Here is an 18,181-nt window from a genome sequence, read left to right on the forward strand (position 1 = left end):
GGACATTTTTTCCCCAGAGCGAGCTATTACAGGAAAGGTGGTCGTGCGATGCTGCCGGTCAAATGGATGCCACCAGAGGCCTTCATGGAGGGAATCTTCACCTGCAAGACTGATACATGGTGTGAATACTGAACTAACGATGTATACATGATGAGTCCACATGGGGGGGAACTGTTTCTAATTCTAAAAAAGTACATTAGGTTTGAGATCTCTTATTACAGGGGAAATGACTTTGAACAGACACTAAGTGCAGGTCTGAGAAAATAATGAATACCATGTGTCCTTGAAGTTGTCATACCAAATCCAGTTCAGTAAATTTGGGAAACAGACAACTCATACCAGATGATGTACTGAAAATTGGTAAACATTTTCATGGAAAATCATTCGTCATGTGTAACAAAGACAAAGCCTAGTCTTTTTTTTTTTTTTTTTGAGTGGTGACAAGTATCAAAGCAATTCGTCTCACATCATTAAACTATGATCTTCACAGCACGAGCTCAGTAGGTTTTAAACAAAAGATAAAACATTATGAGACAGGCTTTCAGAAAAAGCAGAATGTAAGGAGAACATCTCTACAGGCAGAACAGCATCTGTATTCTTCTCTTTTTTTTCCCTGGAGGAATCTTTTCCAGAGGGTGAGAAAAATTTGACAAACAAGACATCTGGCTTGTGTGGCTTTCTGTTTTAATTACTACAACCCTATTTCTTTGGGGAAATCCAAATTGTGTTTTGACATCGCAGTGCACATTCAGGAAGGATGTAACAGTCCTATAATGAAACAGATGCTCAAATTTAGCAAAAAGGTTGAGTTTTTTAAGTAAAAATGGTCTAATCTGTTAAAGGCCCTATCATTTGCTGCCTACAAATATTCTAAAGACACACTTGCTGGCAGTCCTGTTACACATATGGTCTACACACGACTTTTTAAAAATACTGCTGGCTAGGAATTTGAGACCCAGCTGCAAAAAGAAACACCGTAGAAAAGAGAAACCACTCTAAAGGCAGCTCGGGAGGTTTGTAAAGTAAGATGCAGAGCAGTTAAAAGCTTTTTCTTATTTAGTCGTGGCTTGCAGCCAATATGTGATTGCATCTCCATCTGGTTGAAGAATTCTTTGGAGAAAATATACATATGTTATTGACTTTGCGCTGTTTGAGTAAGATGAAAGAGTGGAATATGTGATCAATTTGTTTGAGCAAAGTCAGTCGTTGAGCTGTGTCTCCCCCTGCAGGTCATTTGGAGTGCTGCTATGGGAGATCTTTTCTCTGGGTTACATGCCGTATCCCTGCAAAACCAATCAAGAGGTGCTGGAGTTTGTCACCAGTGGAGGCAGGATGGATCCTCCAAAGAGCTGCCCGGGGCCTGTGTGAGTGTTTTATATGATTCATATAAGGAACTTAAAAAACTCATTACTCACAAAGAATATTGTGCTCATGCAAACGGATTCTCCATCTGTGGTGTCAAATTAAATGATTTTATTTTCAAAATTATGATTTATTCTTAGTAGCTAATGCATAACGAACCCTAGATATACAGGGCCCTTCCTCTGAATGTTTAAGACTTACTGTTCACAGGGGCGCTGCTTGTCAACAGTCAAAGCAGGCAGCCACTTGGGGCCCCAAACCAGTAGGGGACCCAAGATGCGTGTTTTTGTAATAGTAGGAAACCTCCGAAAGGGGGAACCATCTGACCGCATCCACTCTCGTTGCCCTGATGAGTGGTCAGAGGACCCCTGAAATAACTTTTGACTAGGGCCCCAATAAACCCCTAGAATCGCCACTGATTGTTCATCATAATCTTCTAGAAATAATGGCATCTGTTGAATTTATATGAAGTATAATTAAAAGGAAAGATGGTGTTGAGATATTGGCTTTATGTGTGTTGCAATGCAGCTATAGGATCATGACTCAGTGTTGGCAGCACTGTCCCGAGCACCGGCCCAACTTTTCTTCTATTCTGGAGAGAATTAACTACTGCTCTCAGGTATGCTTTTTTTAATGTATTAACACAAAATTCACCTTAAATTGATGAACAAAACTATATGCTTTTTCACTCCTATTTAACCTTTTTTCTTCTAAATTCAGGACCCAGATGTGATCAACACACCCCTGCCAGTGGAGTATGGCCCCAACTCTGAGGATGATGGTGGTTTGAAAATCCGTCCTTCTGACCACACTTCCTCCAGCCTCACCCCTCTCCTGGTGTCCCACACTGTTTCCCAGGATTCCTCCCAGCTTGGTCTCTCTTCTCTAGGCCTTGGTACCAACCCTCTTACCCCACAGCCCACCAAACCCCGTCTCCTCCTCCAGAAAACCCAACATGTACACCGGGAAGTAACATCATGTCGCGAGGCTCTAGAGCCGTCCTGGGCTGAACCTGTTCCCGCCCCAGGTTTGTCAGCAGCAGGCGCGTGTGCAGGAGGCCACTGGCTCCACCCTGAACCTCCTCATCACCAGCCCTGCTCAAGGAATAGCTCCTCCTCAGGGAGCCAGAGGCTAAAGAACAAGACGAAGAACCTATGGAACCCCACATATGGTTCCTGGGTTTTGGAAAACTTCAGGGGGAAGAAGACACTTTCTCACACTCAGTCCATGCCGCTCTCAGGCTCATCTACCAGCAGCTCTAACACGCAGGCTCCTCCGACCTGCAGCCCGACTTTAGAGAGCCGTGACACTGGATGTGAAAGCCCTTCAAGCTTCTGCACCTCCTTAACTCCACCCCCTTCCTGCCAGCCTCAAGCTGCCATGAGCCCATCTTCCCATAAGACGGCAACAGGTGGCAGCTCTAAAGCTGGTATGGACCTGGCGAAGCTGCAGAGTTTTCCTTGTGGCAACGTCAACTACGCCTACGATGAGCAAAGCTATGAGGCAGAGAGCCTGCCTCTGGTGAAGCTCAAAGATCCAGAAGCCATCACCAACACCAGCTCTGCCCCGAGTGTCTCCTCAGGAACCAGCCTGGGACTTGCGTTAGGTCTCCACACTTCCTCCTCCTGTATGCCCAAGCTGCTGCTGAAGCGCCACGCCAGCTACGGACACGAGGACGTGAGAAGACACACCAAAGCTGATAAACCAACACGGGACAGAGACTCAGGTTTTTCTCTGTCTGAAGATCTCAGTGTTACCCCAATCTAAAAAAAAAAAAAAAAAGTATAACAAGGAGTCTTAATTATATAAGGATTAAATTCCAGCTGGAGTCCCTTTTCTCCCAGCCCATGACATTAGTTCTGGATTTCGGTAACAGAGAGTACCTTCACAAGACCACAACATCAGTTTATCAGCGTTCCTGGAGTTCTGGAAAACACATTCAAACTCTTGCACGCCACAAAAACTCCTCTACACTGTGATACAAAATGCAAACGCTGGACTCAGAGCTCCATGCAGGGCTTCTGTTACACTGGTAGCTGAGTGCTGAAACAAAGGACATGAAGTCCTGCACTAATGCAGGCAACGGCTGACAGAAGTATCTGCTTTTTGACTCCTATTTTTACCCTTTTGTTGTACTTTATATAAGATTGGGTATTATGTTTCTTTTTTTTTTTTTTTTTTTTGCATCATAGTAAGGCTTTTATTTTGTAGTTTGCGGTGTACAGTACAAGCCAAACAGGATGAAAAATATTGAGCCATTGGGAAGAACATCTCAAAAGATGCTGTTTTGAGAGAAAACTATTCTTTCAAATTTTTTAAATTCTGAAAGTTAAAAAAACATTTACACTGAAAAAATCATATTTAAAGTACACATGGTGCAGCCAGGTTAACATCTAGGATTCTGATTTTCTTTCGCCCTTAATAATTTGAAAACAAAAACGCCCAATATACAGCAGTGACAGGAATTCACTTAAGTTAGTCTGTTTGACAAAAAGAAAAGATTTCGCCCCCAGCTTTAATTCAAATCTTCCTATACAGATGGAGTTTGCTCTGTTTCAGATCGTACATTGATAAATACTTTTCGTGAGCATTAGAACAAGGTCATTCATTCAACTGTAACGTGAGGTCAATCACTCTGACCTTCTCCAGGTTGATGCTGCTGATTTTGGTCAAATGATCATAGAGTTACTCCTTTTAAATTGTCTCTTTCCTGATGTCTCAGTATTCACTTGAATTGTGGAAGGTCTCATGAACGGCTTGTAGAGTTTGCAGGGAAAATATTTGCTATTTTTGTACTTATTCTCATACACTGGACTAACCCATTGCATTTGTAGCTGTTTTATTTGTATGCGTTTATGTTATTGATGGACATGTATTTGTAGTTAATCACTGCCATTTGATACCTCTTCTCTGCATCTGCTAAAGCAGTGCCGGTAGTTCCTATGTTTACTCAGCAGGGGGAGGTATTCAGCTTTGATATAGCAAATGTGCTGCTGCAGGTAAATCATTTGTAACAGTTCAGACTCAACCATTGAAATGTAACTTTCAGTATTTATGTTTTCAGATTATTCTTATTTAATCAATTAGGTAGACTTGTGTTTTGATTTTCAGCCTAAACATGTTATTCTTTTTATTTTGTAAATAAATCAATGCATTTATTTTGAATACGCTTATTTACAAAATAAAGTAAGACATTTATTTATTTTGTAAATGAATGAATAACAGTACATGAATGGTTTACAAAAGCATTCTTTAAGTTTATTGGATGTTTTTATTCCCAGGCCTGATGATGTAAGTGTGTCTTTGTAACATTAAACGTCATCTTGAAAAGCAGTTTTAGGTTCACATAGTTTTCTGAAGAGATTAGTAAAATTTAAAAAAAAAAAGATAGTTTACTTCCGTATTTCTTTCTTTCTGTTAAATTGAAATATCTTCGTTGTTACGTTTTTTAAGGCCTGTGGCATTTTCTTTCACATGCACTGTAAAGTTTTGTAAATTCTTTATGTAGCTGAGGAAGTTTTTACCCCTCAACCAAAAATGCACTCTATGCAATATACTGTACTTCACACGTTCATCTTACCTAACTGTGTCATAAATAAATAAACATATATATTGATCCTATTTGTGTGATCAGTTCAACATAGTTTTACGGATCAGCGTGAACTCAGTCTGACAAAAGGGACTACTTAAATATTGTTTTCCCATTTTATTCCCATGTACATTCCATTCATTTCATTTACAGAACACCTCTAACCAAGACCCTATAACAAACATTGCAGTGTAAATATCCCACATGTTTTGTAACAGCACATTCAAATAAAATTGATTACAATTGTAATTTTATCTTTGGATTAAAGTTTGATTACATGAATGAAATCAGTGAAGGAAATCTAAATTGTCACATGTATACAATGATAGACATTTTGTCAGAGAAGTTACAGGTAACATACTGAAATCCTTTTTCAGTATGTACTTCTATAATGACAATGTGTTAAGTGTTGTACTAATGTGACCAAGAGGTCTGAGGCCCAGTCAAATATGAACTCCTTTTCTCCTTATTTAGATTCATTCTTAAGATGTAACATCCCATCCCTGATAGTGAAACACAGAATCTCTACTCTTTTACTTCTGTCCATGTTGTAGGAAGTAGAATTAGTGTCAGTTTGTTTGCTTAAATGTTCAGAAACAAGTGAAAAGTTATCCTCTCTGTTCAGTGTCCAGTGTATTTTCTTTGTCAGCAGTTATGAAACTCTTCTTGAGCAACACTAAAGTTTATTTTAAAAACTTTCCTAAAGATCTCCTTTGTGATTTCCACTGAAATAGTTTTATTACCCTTTACCCTACATTTAAACCTTTAAATGTAAAAGGTCACTGACCATCTGTTTCTGTAGTTTGACTTTTTTCTTTGGTAACTGAGCAACACGTTTCTCCACTTCTCCCTTCACTGCTTACAGACTTCAGTGTTTGGATGAGGTTTTCCAGCCCCCACAGGTAGCCATCCTCGCGGTTGCCTTCCTGCCAGGGAATGTCATGGTTCAACGTCTGGCCCTCTGGTAATGCCGTGGTCTTTCCAAAGTCAATAATCCAGACCTGGGCATTGCCCGTGTGGTCGTGGATAAAGAGCAAAGAGCTGCCAATGACCTTTGGAAAAAAAGAAAGGGTTCATGTAAGCCACTGTCATTCTACCCTCTGTGTTTATTCATCTTTCTGTTTATAAAGATGTTTCTCAAAACAGACATCATTTTACTTCAGGGAGTATGTGGCAAATTGTTAACTAATACAACAATACATGGGAAGCAACTGATAAACAGCTCAAACTGGCTCTCCTAATAGGCACATGACTAATGTAAATAACACAAACAAATATTTGACAGTTTAGAATATTGTGTAAACTGTTGTTGAAAAGTAATGGATTAATGGTTTAGTTGTCTATACTCTAGTCACTTCTGATAGTGTCACATTGTGTATCCGGCCATTCATCCAAACATTCAGTTTAAATAAACATTTTGGCATAAAACTGAAATATGTTTTAAACATCCATGTTACAAGGAGTAAACATGATAGGAGTTATTGATTGTATTTCCTAAGACTGTGGTACAGAAGCCTTAGCTGTACAGCACACAAGTAAAATGATAGAAAGCATGAGATGGACACAGTCAATGGAGCTCAACCAAACTAAACACGTTACACTTCCAGACATAGGCTATGTGTCATACATCCAGCCTCCATATCACCAAAACATTAAGTGTTTCGACAAAAACTTTCTTTAGGAAAAACCTTGCATCATTCGTGTAAAGATTCTGTTTTCATTGCAACACTGCTGCGAGGCTGTTTACGTTAGTTTTTGTTTATCTTGCCACTCCTCTTTAGATCAATTATCACCTCATGTTGTCGGAAGAAGTCTGATGTCTTCAGGGCCTGCTGGATGTCTGTCAGTCGGCTCAGGTAAGACTTCTTTGTTTCATGAAAAACAGAGATAAGCATGTCATAAAACACCTTTTCATAGCTTGATTTAATTCCAGATGTATTTTTTTCCAAAATATCCATGACAAGCTACAGGTGTAGCAGGGTGTCAACAGAGCGTAATAGAAAACTCAAACACTGTAACAGAGTGAATATTTACCTTCTGCAGTTTAAACACTTCCAGGCTGACAGCCCCAGCCTTGACTGTGTATACAAAATAATTTACATTTGCCCAAACACTGAACACGGATGTGAGAGCTTAAGCAACCGCTCTGTTAGTTTGTCAAGTGTTTTAAGTTAGGCCTGCAGGATTGCTTTGTGTATATTCACAGTACACGATGTGTCCTTCCTTATACAAATGAGCATGAGTATGTGCAGGAACCATAAGACTGCCACGTACTAGAATGATGACATTCCCTCCAACAAAGTCTTGGAACACCTGGATGACATCCTGCCTCGATCGGGTTTTCTTGAAGTCAGTTCGACAAGTACCATCAGATTTCTGAAAGAGAGAAAAAAAAAAGACCTGGATAAGAATTCAATGTTATTAGAAAAGGCTTTTCATTTAGTTTTACAGCACATGTTGAGCAGCAGTAGCTCAGTCTGTAAGGACATGCTGCAGACCCAGACACCAGTATACTTCCTTGGCACTGCTGAGGTACCCTTGAGCAAGCAACCAAACCCCCCACCGCTCGGGCGCTCTTTCTTGTGCAGCCCTTCAATCTGTAAGCACTTCACAAATGTGTTTCCACCCGACACGGTATTTGCATGTGTGTGTATTTTTGCCTATTGGTGCGCGCTGTGAAGCTTGTCTCAAGAACAGAGTGAAAAAATTTAATTTCCCCTCGAGGATTAATAAAGTAGATCTACTACATGTAATTTGGGATCTGACCGAACACTTGTGATTGTACTGAATTTATGTGCATTCTGTGAAATCCTTCATCATCTCAGTTTAACAACTTTACAATGAAGCTATAGCTCCTTCCCACATACACACAGTGTTCTCAAACATCTTGCAGGTTGCATCCTTCAAGTCTGTTGAAGGGCCTTAAGGCTTAACACTTAAGGCAATTTGTCTTTCTTAAATATGTCCCTACTCTTTAGCTCAAACATCACCTCATGTTGCCTGAAGAGGTCAGATGTTTTCAAGGCCTGCTGGCACTTTACAACTTTAAAATAAGTGTACACTGAACTATGAATTATTTTCTATAAAGGACTTTGTGCACCTGCATCAGACACATGGCATCATTAACATTTATTTGGAGTTGTGGCCACGCGACAATTAAAGCTAGCAAAGGACCTTTGGAGAAACCAGCTGCTTCTTTGTTGTGCCTAGATTTTAAAACAACCCAACCAAAGGTTTCCTATTCCCTCTCTTCGAACACAATAATGTGCGGTGCCTTACGAGTTGCAAAAAAAAGAAGTGACAATTTAGTGGCAATAGAGACAATTAGAGGGGCCAGAAGAGACCTACAGTATCCGCAAATACTGGATTTTAGTTTATTATTGTAAGCAGAGCATTGCATATATAGTTTCCACATTATTGTGACTTCAGTGTACAGATTTATCGCTGAAGATTCTCTCGAGAAGAAAATCCTCTTCTTATTATACTCACAAAAAAAAGAAAAAATGCTGCTTAATTTATCCATATGCTTTGATCCATGGTTCTGCTTCCTGCATGGGGGACTTCTCCCATTCACACAATTAATCACATGGAGGGAAGCTCGTTCGATGTGTTAAGTACTTGACGTTATTTATTCTCTAAAATCTAAAATCTTAAATCTAAACTCCACATTTTGACAACTTTTCAAAAGATAAACTGCAAACGTCATTCTTGTCACCAGCCAGTGTTCCTCAGCTTCAAACCACAACAATCCTTTGAATGATGTGTTGTAGTCTTCAGGTGTCATGCCTCTACCTTGATGCCCTCGATCCGGAAGCCCAGCGTGTTGGTGGAGCTCATGCTCTCCCTCCACTGCATGTAGCGAGGTTTGGTGACTCCTCGTTGGGAGTGCTCCTGAGGCGTCGGCCCATCACTGTCCACCTCCACCATTTTTTTGTACAGATCCTCCCTCGGCTTGGGCTTCTCCCGTGCCCGGACCAGCTCCTCCTCTAAGTATGTCCTAAAATAGAGGGAGAAATACATCTTTCAGGGGCATGTTCACAGACGATTTAAAATGTGTTCTTTGTACATTTAGTAAACAATGACATGTTTCTTTACTTTTTGAGTTTCATTTTGAATCTGCTGGCGTGTTTGCACTGATTGTTGTAAAGGTGGTTACTATTTTTTCTGACTTTTTTTTTAATCTGTGGGACTTCAGTACTTGTTTTGTCAACGCAAGAAAAAATTTCAAGAAAGGTGTTTCAAATTCAGAAATCTTACAAATTCCAACACACATACAATAATCTTAAAAAAACAAAAACTCAACTGCTGATTGGTTATTTAAGCATGTAAGTGGACAACCCAGAAGCACATTCACACTCAGCTTATTCATTCCAGGGTCAGCATATATATATAAAAAGAGGTTTGAATTTCAGTTTCAGTTTGTGAGTGTGCACTTCCTCTGTGTGCTGAAGGGGGAAGCTGAGAGGAGACTCCAGCGCTCTGTGCAAGTGTGTGAGCGTGTATGTGCTTGTCTAAGTGAGGGGCATGCAGCTTTGTGGTTGAGAGTTTTTGACAGAGGGGGAGTCTCCAGGAACACCCTCAGTGTGCGACTGTGTTTGTGCATGTGTGTATAGCCTCGGCAATACACTCCAACAAGCAGAGACTAAGTAGAGCACTTGTGTTGTTTGTTCAAATGTGTGTCATCGTGTGTGTGTGTGTGTGTGTGTGTGTGTGTGTGTGTGTGTGTGCGAGTTTAGTGACCTTTTGAGTGTCTGTTGTTTTTGTCTGTCTTGTTGAGCCGGTAGTTAAGGTGAATGTTTTAACCTACACGTTTGTGCATGCACCGAAACAAGATGTATACATTCATGTGTGTATTCAAGCGTAGGTGTTTTGTGCATTTGCTTGACAAGGATTTTTGGTGTGTTTGTGTGCATGTGTGTTTGCTTGTGCACATGATACAGTGAGGCACCCCGCCTGCTGTGGCAGGAAGCCAAGCATGTCGCATGCAGCTACACCAGGTGTTCCCTTTAGAGCTCGAACACAGCAGGCAGCACGTAGTGTCACCAGAGCACACGTTTGATTTACTACTCTCTTAATATGAATATGAGCATAAACAACACATACTTCATCATTAATTAGCTTATTATTATTATTATCTAGCTGACCAGAAACTCATTATAAAATGTGTATTTGATAGTCGCATGAAAACATAGAAATTAGGAGTTAATTCATAATTATGGTCATTCAGTGAATATGTAGCTTACTTCCTTACCTCATTCCCATTTTGCAGTCCATCACATTAGGAAGGTCAAAGGTCGCCAGCAGGTCAGTCATATGAAGAAAAGACTCCCCATCTTTTTCCACGACGCCATGGTAACCGGGCACGAATGGGAGCAGAGTGTCCTCCCTCAGCTTCTCGAAACACTGCACCTCAATTTCCGAGAACTTCTTCAGGATCGTGCCCTCATCTGCAGCTTTGAAGTTGCCTGAGACGAAATAGAAATGTGCATTTCAGGCGTCCACAAACAGAAATGATGACAAGACCAGCGGGAATGAAATTGGCAAACTTCGACATGTTTCTTTAAGCTGGAAATAATCCTTCTCTGGGACATCTAGTCGACCCTTTTGAATACTTTTCTCGTCTGTAGAGGAGAAACAGAACACTTCTATCACTCCTGACAGCAGGTTTATGCTCTGCTGAAGTCTTTTAACAGCAACTGAGCTTGACTTCTTACTCTGCCTTTTGTCCTCTCGCACAAAGCTGCCAGAAAAATGAATTTCACAATGACCAAAAAAGAGACAATTCTTGTGTCAAAGACTCAACACGAAATATGCTGATCTGTTAGCTAGCAAGCAAACTGGGACATCAGAGTCAGGGATCTGCAGAGCGTCATGCACACTATACAGTATGTGATGCTCTGACCAGGTCGTACCTTTGTGCCCCGCCAGCTGCACCCAGCTCAGTTTCTTCCTCTGGGTAGCACTGAAGGGCCAGTGGACGATCGTCTTTAACTTCCACCATGGCTTGGTCTAAAGAGAATATGCAAGTAACAAACAGGAGTGAATACAAGGGCACAGAACAGAATAGAATAAACCACTGAGTCAGATTCTATCAGTGTGTCCTTGTGCAGAAAAACAATCTGATAACTCGCTGTGCGTTAAAGCACTGGTCAACACTAGACTGCTGATGCGATCAGATTTTTCTGCACTGTTTTGATGCCAGGTTACTTTTACCGCTGTGTGAAACCTCTGATCTAGGTCAGTGAAATGCCATTTCTGTGGAAACTATCTATCTCTTCTTACCATCTCCAGCTCTATGTGCTCTCCATCTTTGATTTGCGGGATCAATATCCATCTAAAAAAAAAACTCAACAGACTGTGTGGCTGCATTGGTTGTATTCTCAAGCCACATCTGATGTTTCACACTTGCTGAAACATGCATAATGTGTCACAGTGAGGGAAAATCTGCAGCTTTAACACCAAATACTCGACTGTGAATCTGTACTTGCTGGTAGCCTCTCAACTCCCACTCACTTGTTAGCGATGTCTGATTATTATTATATATTTTTTTTCTGTGTGTCATGTGACTTTCTGCAATACAACATTTGTATGCACTGAATCCCAAACAAAGCAAATAAATAATTAACATGACTGACAAGCCAATTGTTTTGTCTTTGGCTAAGCTGTTTACTTTCTTGGATGGATGTTTGTTTCAGGGCTCTCCTCCCTCTGCCATCACTTTCTCCTTCTTCCTCTCTCTCTGTCTGTCACTACACACACACACACACGAATAAAAAACACAGTAACAGCTTGCAAATTTCACAGAGACACTGTGCTGCTTCACACTTCTGGCTGACTGCTTTTTTTTTTTTATTGCTTCCAGAAAACAGACACTGAGAGGATTATATTCCTACACGACCTTCTTCAATATATATTAAAAAAAAATAAGTAACACCGCCAGCTCTTGGATCTCATCTTGAGGTTGTAGAGGTCATTTTATTGTGTGTTTCAGATTGAAACAGGAAATGAAACAGAGTCTCACGCTCCAGTGTCTTCACCTCCTCACTAATACCAGAACTGTGCAGCAGCAGACGCTCTCTTGTTAAATGTCAGCTGATTTGCTTCACTTAATGCGTGGCTGCTTGTTTACTGATAATATCCCGCTGTGGAGGCGTTCCACCTGCACTAGCATACTGTGTTGTGTTACTGCAGAGAGTCTTTAACTCCACTGGCAGACAGGTAATAAAGTGAGCCACTTAGACATGAACATGTCTGCATGTTGAAAGTTTGGAATGAACAAAATAAATAGTCTGAAGCCATGTGGTGTTACATCTCAGACTGCTTGTGTTTTTTACGCGATCATACCGACCATGCCTCCCTATGATACTTACTTATTCAACATATTGTGACCTTAAATCATTTCATTAATCACACGACTCTGACACAAGTCAGCCTTGTTGACAGAAATCAAAGGAGTTCATGGTGATAAGATTGCTGTCGCTGTTATAAGAACAGCTCTGCTGACGTGTTACATTCAAGAGAGTCAGAGCAACAGAAGTTGTCTAAATACGCTGAGGGAAGTATTCTGTTAACAAATCTAAACAAAGAGTACTAATTGGGTTGATATCAATGTTTATATATTTGAGAAAAGTTCATCCGTTGGAAAATTCAGATTTATGGGTTTTAGCTATAAAATGTAAGATGGGGAAAAATGCTCCTTAGGCTATAGTTCACTGTTAACACAAAGACTATGACTTTTCAGGTTCACTCAGCCTGAGAAAGCTACATGTGAAATAAACAATAAAATACAGTAAAGTCATTTTCAGTATGACACAGAGTTTTCATTTATTTTTCATGGTATGTTCCTGCAACATGAGAACATATAGGCTGTGCTTAGTGTACCCTGTTGGCCGCCTAAAACACTCCTCATTTTCTGTTCTAAATGACGAAGAAACAACAAAACCAGCTTGTGAAAAACTAAAACTAGCTGGTGCCTTACATTTTATAACAATGCAAAGTATGTATTTCTGAAGCAGCTACTGATGGCTCTTCAATCTATCAGTTAATCCATCAGCTGAATACAACATTTAAGTACTTCATTCAAAATTAAAGTCCTAAATTCAGTTAGTTAAGTTTATAGGAAAATAATATAATCGGCATAATGCACTTAAAGTATTAAAAAATGAATAAATTCAAAAATGTCTTCACTGACATATGGTATGAATAATAGCGTGTTGCCATTAAAAGGTCACCTACTGTGTGCACTTTCAGTCCAGGGATTCTTTTTATGAGAGCTTCACTAATGAGTCTTAATGTGAGATGGTAATGAGACTGACAAAAAGAATCAAATAACAATAACAAAGAAATCTTTATCATGAGCATTAGAATGGTTACCTCATCTGGTCTTGAACTTTAACTCTTAGATTCCTAAACTAAACTACATTGTGCTCTTCTTAGCAATTGAAGCTACAAAACAAAAGGGTTGGGAGAGGCTGCGTAATTCTTTGGCTTCGTAAAATGTATTTATAATGTTTTCTCAGCATGAAAATAATTCAGTTTGGTTTTCTCTCATCAATGAAAAGGAACTTCTCTCTGTGTCTGCTCTCTGTTTAGTTGTGTTAAATGTGTTCAGCCTTGTCAGACACACCTTCTCTCTGCAAAACTCTGCCTGTGTGCGTAACACATACTGATCTGAACATTCAGAGCAGCCATGAGAATGAAATCATCCAATTTCCAGCAATCCAATTTCTAGTGACAGCGGAGGAATCATGAGTGTGACAGTGTGAGCCACTCTACCAGCTGCTGTTGGCACCGTGTCAACCTCAGGCCTTCAATGTAAATCTGCACCATCACATCAGAGTGCTCATTTTAAACCACTGCAAGAATATTGAGAGCTTGTTCTCTCCTCTGCGGTCTGAGAGGGATTTGCTGAGTCTCCATGAAACTTGTCTTCAAGCGTGAGCTACCAAACCTAAGTACTGAACACAAGTGTTTCTGACTTCCTGAAGTGCTTCTTTGTTAAATGTCAAAGGCCAAAGCTCAATTTAGCCACAAAAACACACTATTACACAATGGCTGCTTGCCTCTGCTTTACTATGTTTGTGCTGATGTAGGTGGGGGCAGAAACAGAAGCAGAAGAAAAAACTATATTCAGGGGTGACCACAAATTTCCATTTGAGTTAAAACACCTTTAATGAGCCAATCAAGAGCAAGACTTGAGGATTTTTTCTTTTCTTTTTTTTTTTGGGGTGGGGGGGGGGTCTTCACACTCTGCTTCACATGACGTTGAGCGAACACTGGAAAATATCATGCACCCTCTCTTACACACGCACAGGCTTAATGGGCAATGTGTATTCACTGTGTTTAAAGGAAAGTGACAGCCTCAGACCATGTACGGAGAAAGCAAAGAGAACACACACACATATGAAGTGTCAGTGTGTTGCAGGGTGTTCTTTTTTTTTTTTTGTAGACAAAAAGCAGATTATGCTGTTAACAAAGGAAAAACAAGAGATGACTCACGATGAACACTCCACTTCCCCACAAGTCACATGCAGAAATTATGATCCAGTGAAAACTTCAAATGCACAATATCACAGCTTATGCTTCTACAAAGCTATGTGAAAAATAACATTTGTTTGCTTCATCAGTCTTGGTAAGCTTTATCGGCCAAGAATGTCAAAGGCAAACAGATTTCCACCCTCAGCGTTCAATGAACTGAAGGCTGATCCTTCAAAAGTGATGTGTGCTAAAGGAGGGACACGCACTAAAGGTTGGAGATTACAGCTCCTCAACATAGATTTTAACAACTGGGGATCTTATACTCCATGTGTAACAGATTGACATGAATTTGGGCGAAATCTGCATGAGAAGACGTGTGAGTAATTTTACCACAAAAAAAAGATGCCAGTATGAAAAGTAAGAAGAAAGCTGTTTGTGTTTTTGAAGTAATACTGTCAGTGTCTTATCGTATGGATTTAAATCTTAACATTGCATTAAAGGCTATCATTAAAAGCTTTGAAAGACGTGAAGTAAAATGTGATATTTGCATAGAGACAACTGCATTACTTTAAGGTTACCCTGCACATCCTCTACAGCAAATTCTGCCTCCTAAAGTGTTGTCCAATTCTCTTTTTTTAGTTGCACTCAAACACGCAAGTATCAATCTACAAATATTTCAAAATTCCCCAATTCTCAAAATAACATGAATGCATAGACAGGAGAGAGGGTGTCTGGTTTACCATGACTTGTTTGCTCTGCAGAACTAAGCGTGTTTAATAGGTCTTAAAAAGCTGCTTAAAAAGTCTTAAAAAGCTTTAATAGGTCTTAAAAAGCTGCCCATGGCATCTGAAAAATTCAGATTACATAATTTACATAAGCAAAACTACATTTCTGTTGGGCAACTATGTTTACTTCTCTAGAGTCAAAAGAGATCCCAGGGGTCCTCTGGAAGGAAGTGGAACAGTTTGCTAACTGCTGCTGGTGTACTGCTGTTCTTTATTACTTGTTTTCAAAACATCAGCACTTTTCTGTAACATGAGGAATATAAGGGATGCTGATTTGATATGACACACTGGAGGTCAAGGACAAATGCAAGGGGCAAAATGCTTCATGTGGGCTTAAGCAGATGTAGTTACGCATTATCAGTAACAGTTGGAAATGAACAGTTGTTCAAGAACTATTTGTCTTATGCAGCCCCATGGACATCCTGTCAGGGATCCATGAAACCCCAAACTCTGCAACCACTTTAAAAACCTCCTGCCTTAAAATAATAAAGTTTTTTGCAGTTTGCTCACCTCTCCAGTGTCCACCAGAGGCTCTAACGTGATAATGCCTTTGCTTTTGCTCTCGTTGTCACTCAGTAAGTCATCCTCTGACTCCACAACAGAGGAGCCCGTGGAGGAGATGGAGGAGTTGGACAGTTTTCTACGCAAGGTACTATCCACTGGATCCTCCCAGTCCTCCTGTTTCATCTCCCGAGAGGAGCCGCATCCCTCCGGGGTGATGGTGACCTGCGGTACCCGGCGAGAATCCATCACAGGCGGCGCTTCGGTAGCGGACGAAGCTGAGATCTGAGCGGCTTTCTGGACGAGATCATCGCATGTCGGCTCTCCTGCTGCTCTGCGTTCTGAACGGGACCCCTCGTTTGGAGCAGTACCAGAAAGCCCCAAGTCTTTCGAGCTCTTTCTCCTGCACTCTTTGGGCATTGGAGATCTGTCGTGAAGGCGCACGACAAGCGCATAAACTACTCAAATGACTACCCTTCAAATCCGACCATTTCACTTTGCAGAACAGGCTCCCAGTTCAGGTCTGCAGGCGATCCTCTTCAGGACTTCGTTGTTGTTTGGCGTACGAGTTTGCACTCATTAAACAGCTCTGTCAATCTCTCCGCTCTGTGCGTACTGTTAGAAAGGGGAAGCCCTCTGAGGAGGAGGAGGAGGAGGAGGAGGGTGGCTCGCGCTTCAACACGGCGTAGCCTACACGCGCGCGCGCGCCGGCGCACTCCTCACAACTCTACAAGTTTATCTTCCGCATTACCTCTCGCGTTTCCTGCCTGAAACATTAAAACCTGTTGAGTGATTTTACGCGTAAACATACTTCAATTTTGCGTTGTAATAAGACACAAAACCTGACCTAAAGTAAAAGTGTTCAACTTTTAATTCCGCATTTAATCTCAAAGCGTTATTCAAGAGCCACACAATATTCCTAATAAAAACCAACGAGTTGTAGGAAAGTGCTCACTAGTGTTTTGATATATTATTTAAACAACGAATAACAGTAGAACTACATTTCTACCAATTAATCCAGAGGGTGGCGCTGCATCTTCACTTCTTCTAATTGCTCTTGTCTTGACAAGAAATAGATACAAAATGTGTTTTTGTTGTTGTTGTTGTTTTATAGAGGAGCAACATAACTATTTTCATTCACACGTTCACATATGAGAGTATTTTGATACATTCAATTGGCTCCCTCTAATGGCCATGTAAAGGTGCTGGCTTATTTCAGAGAGGGACTAACAGTAGACTCATTGCATCACACTGTAGCACAAATACATTTAAAGAGGAATAAGGTTTTGGACTCACAGTCACAGAGTTAGTTAGTTTGTTATGCTCGATACCCATGTAGGTCTTTTTGAAGAGGAACTATCCACGACGTATTTCCATGAGAATGACACATCATGGGATATTTTTTTTCTATGGTCGGCCTACCTACTCTAAAGCAGGAGCTAAAAAGGTTCCTCTTAATAGGTTCTAGGAACTAAAATACGCCAAAGTTCCTGCAGTGTGGAATGAATGAAAAAGGAGGAACCACTCCTAGAATTAGAAGAAGTTCCTATGGTAGAAAGTGCTTATTATGACTCAGTGTTGACTACTTAGGTTTCTCTGTATGTATAATTCTTTAAGTGATTTTGAAAACAGTATTTAACATCAATTGGGAGTGAATTCTATTCCAGCATCAATATATATGTTACTAAAAAATGAGATGATGTGGTTTTTGATTTAGGAACAATCAAATAACCTCCTGAAGTACATCTTGTTGGATAATAGTGTGTGTTTGTAATGAAAGAAATGTTTTTTAAACAAATTAAAAGGAGTTATAGTTGTTGTGATATTCCCAAAGACAACCATTAGTGAATACAATAGCCTAATCTAGTTTTAATTGTATGGCTGATGTGAAAATAGGGGAATTTAGTGATTTGCGATGAATAATATTTGAATACCACAAAAAAATAGATGAAACATTAGATCTTAGGCATACATTTCATTATTAGCCTGTTCTATTCACCAAACACTAAATATCTAAGCAAAGTTTCTTTCTGGCATAAGTAAAAAATATCTGACGTGTTGTATCCCATGATGAATAAAGGTTGATCCTGTGAACACATTAACTTACAAAACTTTTTTTTTAAAAACTTTACTTGTTCACATCCATATTTGCCACCACATAATAGTTTTCCTTCTGCACTTTACTGCCACCAACTGCCCATCAGTGGAATTGCCTAAAGCCATTAGAGGAACGATATCTTTCACTTTACATGACAAACAAGAAACCACTCTGTAAACTGAGCTAATGAGCCCAATTTGTGGTCAAAACACCAACATGAAGCCAAAGCCTACAATTTGTTTTTAATCATATCTCTCTGTTACTGTTACATTGGCTGTTTCTAAATCAATTAATAAGCCTTATTCCATTTTCCACATATTAATCTGGGCGAAAAACAGCCAATAACATTTGGTGCTTTAGTGTTGAACA

The 18,181-nt window shown here is 40.1% G+C and overlaps 2 protein-coding genes across 3 annotated transcripts in view; one reads left to right on the forward strand and one right to left on the reverse strand.

Annotated features, from left to right (window-relative positions):
* The window catches only part of ltk (leukocyte receptor tyrosine kinase), a 46,877-nt gene extending 41,861 nt beyond the window's left edge, over window positions 1-5,016 (forward strand). The window contains exons 26-29 of one of the 2 annotated variants that reach the window (XM_079369146.1): window positions 18-119; window positions 1,230-1,364; window positions 1,891-1,981; window positions 2,083-5,016. In XM_079369146.1, coding sequence (XP_079225272.1) covers window positions 18-119; window positions 1,230-1,364; window positions 1,891-1,981; window positions 2,083-3,129 — 1,375 coding nt within the window. In that variant the 3' untranslated portion in view covers window positions 3,130-5,016. The remainder of the gene's footprint in view (window positions 1-17; window positions 120-1,229; window positions 1,365-1,890; window positions 1,982-2,082) is intronic. The other variant, XM_079369145.1, reaches the window with a different exon arrangement.
* A 37-nt stretch (window positions 5,017-5,053) lies between these two features.
* Window positions 5,054-16,359, reverse strand: itpka (inositol-trisphosphate 3-kinase A). The gene is made up of 7 exons (XM_079369147.1): window positions 15,724-16,359; window positions 10,864-10,960; window positions 10,203-10,416; window positions 8,744-8,948; window positions 7,226-7,327; window positions 6,745-6,816; window positions 5,054-6,003 (listed from the first exon to the last, which is right to left on the reverse strand). Exons 1-7 carry the CDS (start codon window positions 16,132-16,134, stop codon window positions 5,731-5,733), a joined length of 1,374 nt encoding a protein of 457 aa, XP_079225273.1. The 5' UTR covers window positions 16,135-16,359; the 3' UTR covers window positions 5,054-5,730.
* Window positions 16,360-18,181: the final 1,822 nt, after the last annotated feature.

Source organism: Symphodus melops (genome assembly GCF_947650265.1).
Source record: "Symphodus melops genome assembly, chromosome: 19".
Classification (NCBI taxonomy): Eukaryota; Metazoa; Chordata; class Actinopteri; order Labriformes; family Labridae; genus Symphodus; species Symphodus melops.

Excerpts from the sequence above, each read along its gene's own strand:
- itpka (XM_079369147.1), bottom strand. The coding sequence starts at position 16,134 with ATGCCCAAAGAGTGCAGGAGAAAGAGCTCGAAAGACTTGGGGCTTTCT. Across the intron at positions 10,417-10,863 it reads GCAGCTGGCGGGGCACAAAG|GCAACTTCAAAGCTGCAGAT; the intron begins GTACGACCTGGT and ends ATTTCGTCTCAG. Across the intron at positions 6,004-6,744 it reads ACTTCTTCCGACAACATGAG|GTCATTGGCAGCTCTTTGCT; the intron begins GTGATAATTGAT and ends TTTTTTCCAAAG.